We start from the raw sequence: 5,333 nt of genomic DNA, 5'->3' as shown, positions 1-5,333 counted from the left end.
TGACATGTATATCAATCATATTATTAACACTGTTTGTATTACATGAAAAAACTTCTTCATCATGGATTTTACGCAATTCTACATTTGAAGTCTGTTTAGAAGAAGTATTGATGGTATGCCATTCTAAAATTTCTCTAGAAGATCCTGCAATATCTATATCTGTTTGATTTGCAATAATCCGTCTACCATGACGTTTTGAAACAAGTTTTCTTTTACGTGTGTTATTCATATTTCTTACAATAAATAAACATTACACAAATATGTATTGGAAAATATTTAAGGAAACATTTTCAAAAAAATATTTTTAAGAAAGTAAAATATAAATGTACGTATTTAAATAAACGTATTTGAAATAAAATAATGAAAATAAAGTATGTAATTGAGTACATATAGGGTGAAAGAAAAGTATGGAAACCCTGACAAATCTAAATAATAAAATTTAAAATAAAATTTAATAATCAAAAACAGGTTTAAAAAGTTTAAAATAATAATAAACAAATATTTAATAAAAACTTTTAAAAGTTTAAAATAATATTAATTATAAAATATTAATAGACTTGGTTAGTGGGTGCGTGTGTGAGTGGATGCGGATTGCGAGCGTTGAGTGGGTGATTGCGAGCGACTGCGTTCACGGATAGATTTTGGAGTGTAGGATAGAAGGAGAGGGGAGGTAAACGGCGGAGGAGGCGACAGAAGTGGAGGGAAGTAGAGAGAAGTAAGGGGTGAGAAGTAATTAAAGGGGTAAATAGACGACAAAGTGAGAGGTTAGGATAGAGGGACGAGGGGAAGGGCTAGGGGGAGGGGATTTCGTGCGCTTTACGTACGGCATAGGGCATAGAGTATATAGACGACATACGGCATAGAGTAGGGTGACAAGTGAGCGGGTGCGAGTAAGGCCGAGTCCGCATGTAACGCGGTGGGCCCGTGCGTATTGTCAGGCGAGTTACAACATGCAGAAGGACGAGGAAAGAGGGAGAAAGGGATCGAGGAAAGATAAATTGATGGAGAGAGAGAGATCGAATTCAACTAGCATATTGGAATTTACGTATGATAAGAGGAAGAGGGACGAGCTAGAGAGACAGACAGCAGAGATATTCAAAAGGAGCAATATGATGGATAGAACACCACCTGGAGAGAAGAGACTGAAAGAGAAGGAGAGAGATACGGAAGAGAATGGAAAGAGGAAGAGTGAAGAGGGAGCTATGATAGCATTATTGAGAGAATTAAAAGAAGAAATGGCAAGTACAAGGATCGAGATACGGGAATTAAAGGAAAGCTGGAAGGCTAAGGAGGAAAGAATGGAGAAGAAGATAGAGGAATTAGAAGAAAGAGTAAAAGAATTAGAGAGACAAGGAGCCGGAGGAAAAGGGAGGTTAGAAGAAAAGATAGAAGAAATAACGGAAAAAGTGAAGGAACGGATAGGTAGACAGGGAGGCAAGGGGGAGTCAACGGGCGATGTAGGAGAGGAAGTGAGAAGGTTGAAAAGGATAATGGACGAGAGAGAGAAGAAGGAGAGAAGGAATAACATAACCATAAGAGGTCTGAGGAAGGGGAAGAGCAGCCTGAAGGAGGAGGCTAAAGAATTTCTGGGAAAAGAATTCGGGATCATCAAAGAAAATGTAAAAGGTGTTCAAGTGGTAGGCAGGGAAGGAAAGGAAATAATAATAGTAGAGATGGAAGATTGGGAGGGAAAGGAAACAATAATGAAGCGAAAGTCCAAATTGTTCGGGGGAAACATATTCATTGATCATGATCTGACGAAAGAAGAGAGAGAGGTACAAAGGTTACTGAGAGAACGGGCAAGAAAGGAACGAGTGGAAGGAAAGAAAGTAAAAGTAGGATATAGAAAAATGTACATAGAGAATGAGATGTATGTATGGAATGAGGAGGCAGAGGAAATAAGGAAAAGGGAGAATTTTCAAAAATCGGCCGAGAGGAAGGAATAGATGTGCGAGTAAAAGAGGGAGGCAAAAGGAAGAGGAATAGGAGAGGAAAAGGAAACAAGGATACAAGCGCAGAAATAAGGATGATCTTTTGGAATGTGGCAGGGCTGAAGAAGAAGGACAGAGAATTCTGGGAATACATAGAAGGATTTGACATTATAGGACTATGCGAAACGTGGGTAGAAGAAAAGGAATGGGAGAGAATGAAAAGGAATATGTCAAAGAAATTTGAATGGAAATGTCAATACGCGATTAGAGAGAAATGTAAAGGTAGGGCTAAGGGAGGTATAATAACAGGCATAAGGAAAGAGATAGAGGAGATAGATATTAAGGAAGCGGTATTTGTAAACGGAATGCAGGAGAGGAGGCTGAGGGTAGAGGGGGAAATATGGAGAATAATAACGGTATATAATGGGGAGAAAATGAGAACATTACGAAGAGAATTAGAGGAAATGATAGAGGAAAGGGAGGAGGAAATTCTATGTATAGGGGGAGATTTTAATGCAAGAATAGGGGGTGAGGGTAAGAATTACGAGGGGGACAACGACGAGGAAAGACAGAGAAGCTCTAAAGATGGGGTAATAAACACGGAGGGAAAGGAATTTTTAGGGATGCTGGAGGAGAGGGGATGGGAGGTAGGGAACGGTAATATGAGAGGTGACGAGGAAGGAGAATGGACGTACTCCGGAGGAAGAGGAACATCGGTGGTGGACTACATGGTGGTGAATCGAGAGGCGTGGGATAGAGTGATCAAGTTAACGATAGGAGAAAGGGTGGAGTCGGACCACCAACCCTTGGAGGTAGAAATAAGGGGAGGAGTAGAAAGGTTGGAGGAAGAGATGCAAAAGAAGACAAAGGAAGTGATACAGTGGGACGAAGAGAGTATCAAGAAGTATAAGGAGAAAGCGGAAGAGGTAGAGGTGGAGGGGGAAGAGGTGGAGGACGTCTGGGAAAACCTGAAGAAGGCAGTAGAGAAAAGTATGGTAAGGAAAAGGATTACGATAAGGAGGAGGAAAATAGGAGAGAAGGATTGGTGGGACGAGGAGTGCAAGAGAAAGAAAAGGGGGCTGAAGAGGACATATAAAAGATGGAGAATGGGAAAGGAAGGAAAGGAGGTATATGTGAAACTAAGAAGAGAATTTAGGGAGATGTGCAGAAGGAAGGAAGAAAAAAGACTAGAGAATTATGAGGAAGAAGTCAGGAGCGCGAAAACAGAAGAACAAATATGGAAGATAATTAACAAGGAAAGGAAGAAAAGAGTACCAATTGAGGAAGATATAAAGATGGAGGAATGGGAGAATCATTTTATGCAGTTGTTGGAAGGAAGTAAAGAGGACAGGAGAGAGGAGGTGGAAAGAAGAAGTAAGGAAGAAGATGGGGAGCTGGAGATTCAGGATCAAGAAATTGAAGAACAGATCAATAACTTAAAGAGGAGAAAAGCGGCAGGAGTAGATGGGATAGCAGGAGAGGCATGGAAGTTCAGCGACGGGCGGATAAAGGGAAAGTTGAAGGAAATCCTGAAAAAGGTGTGAAGAGGTGAAGGCTTCCCGGAAGAATGGAGAGTGGGGTTAATAGCCCCAATTTTCAAGAAAGGTGACCCGAAAAGTGTGGAAAACTACAGGGGAGTATCCCTGTTATGTACTGCGTATAAGATATACGCAGGAATATTAGCAGAGAGGCTAAGGAAAGAGGCAGAAGAGAAGAAAATTCTGCCGGAAACTCAAGCAGGTTTTAGGAAAGGCAGAGGGACGATGGACAACGTGTATGTGTTACAGCACGTGGTCAAAAGAGAACTGAGGAAGAAAGGAGGAAAAGTATATGGGTTCTTTGTGGACCTAAGGGCGGCCTTCGACAGAGTGGACAGAAAGATCTTATGGGAAGCAATGGAGAAAAGAGGAATAAGAAGAGGGATAATTGAAAGGATCAAGGAAATCTATGAAGGGACGAAGAGTGCGGTTAAAGTGAGCGGAAAAGTCTCCAACTGGTTCTGGACGGAGAAAGGAGTAAGGCAGGGGTGCCCTCTGAGTCCGCTACTGTTCTCGATATTGATTGCAGATGTGGAGGAGGAGATGAGGACAGGGCAGGCGGGCGGCATGAGGGTTGGAGCAGAAAGGATATGGACACTAGCGTATGCAGATGATCTGGTGCTGCTGGCAAAAAGTGTGGATGGAATGAAGGAGATGATAAGGAGACTGGAGAGATACCTAAGAAGAAAAAAACTGCAGCTGAACACAGAGAAGTCAAAGATTATGTGCTTTAGAAGAGGAGGAGGCAGAGGAAAGGAGGTGGGATGGGAATGGGAGGGAAAGAGACTGGAGGAAGTGAAGGAATACAGGTACTTGGGATACGAGTTGAGGAGGAATGGAGGCGACGACGGACAGATCAAGAGTGCAAAGAAGAAGGCAAATATTGTGATGAGGCAGGTATGGGGGATGGGGGAACGTAGGTTCAGGGATGACTTTAGGAGAAGAATGATATTATTTAAATATTTAGTACTTGGGGTTATAATGTATGGGGCAGAGATCTGGGGCTGGAGAGAAAGAGAAGAATTGGAAAGAATACATAAAAAGTATGTAAAGTGGACCCTTGGCCTCGACTCCTGTACGCCGGACTATATAGTTTATAAGGAAACGGGGAGAGTAAAGTTAAGTACAATTGCGGGAAACAGAGCAGTAAGGTTCGAGGAAAAGGCTATGAAGATGGGGGAAAGAAAATTGGTAATAGAATGCGTGAAGGAAAGAGAGAGTGAGGGACAAAAGGGTATGGTGGGGGAGGAGAGAGAGATGTTTTATAGGCAAAACGGATTTAGTTCAGAGGGTATAAAACTACTGAGGGAGGGGGAGGCGAATATAGGGCAAGTAATAGGGCAGAGAGAGAGAGAGAGACTAGGGCAATGGATGGATAGTAAGATAGGAAGCACGAGATACAACAAGAGATATAAGGACATAATGGCGCAGGAAGGACCGAGATATTTGAGAGAGAAAGGGCACAAAGGGAGCCAGAAGTTGATTGCGAGATGGAGATGTGGAAACGAAGAGGAAAGAAACAGATTCTGGGCGGAGGCGGGAAGAAGAAAATGCCAGATCTGCGAAGAAGAAGAAGGAACGATGGAGCACATACTGACACATGTAGATAGAGAGCGCAAGATTAGAGTGAAGGATTTTTTAGGAGAGGAGGGAAAGATAGCGAATGTGAAATGCATGAGAGAATTAGGAAAAATGAGAGAGAATAGGAGAAGGGAAAGAGAGAGTGCATGAAGGAGTGAATGTTTAGGTAGCAAAATTGTAAACCAAGTCCCGGATTTTAGGCTGGAAGGCCGAATCGAATAAAGTATATTATTATTATTATAAAATATTAATACAATTGACACACTATTAGGAAATATTATCT

The 5,333-nt window shown here is 41.9% G+C and overlaps 2 protein-coding genes across 2 annotated transcripts; both read left to right on the top strand.

The window, feature by feature from the left end:
• Positions 1-790: 790 nt before the first annotated feature.
• On the top strand, positions 791-1,964 carry LOC112462789 (uncharacterized protein PF11_0207-like). Its single transcript, XM_025028814.1, has one exon. It carries the CDS (start codon positions 951-953, stop codon positions 1,944-1,946), a length of 996 nt encoding a protein of 331 aa, XP_024884582.1. The 5' UTR covers positions 791-950; the 3' UTR covers positions 1,947-1,964.
• A 62-nt stretch (positions 1,965-2,026) lies between these two features.
• On the top strand, positions 2,027-3,475 carry LOC112462788 (trichohyalin-like). The gene has a single exon (XM_025028813.1). It carries the CDS (start codon positions 2,027-2,029, stop codon positions 3,473-3,475), a length of 1,449 nt encoding a protein of 482 aa, XP_024884581.1.
• Positions 3,476-5,333: the final 1,858 nt, after the last annotated feature.

The sequence above is a fragment of the Temnothorax curvispinosus genome, unplaced genomic scaffold (genome assembly GCF_003070985.1).
Source record: "Temnothorax curvispinosus isolate PA1 unplaced genomic scaffold, ASM307098v1 QBEX01012735.1, whole genome shotgun sequence".
Taxonomy (NCBI): Eukaryota; Metazoa; Arthropoda; class Insecta; order Hymenoptera; family Formicidae; genus Temnothorax; species Temnothorax curvispinosus.
The sequence above is the reverse complement of the archived record's forward strand: the minus strand, read 5'-3'. Positions and strand labels throughout refer to the sequence as shown.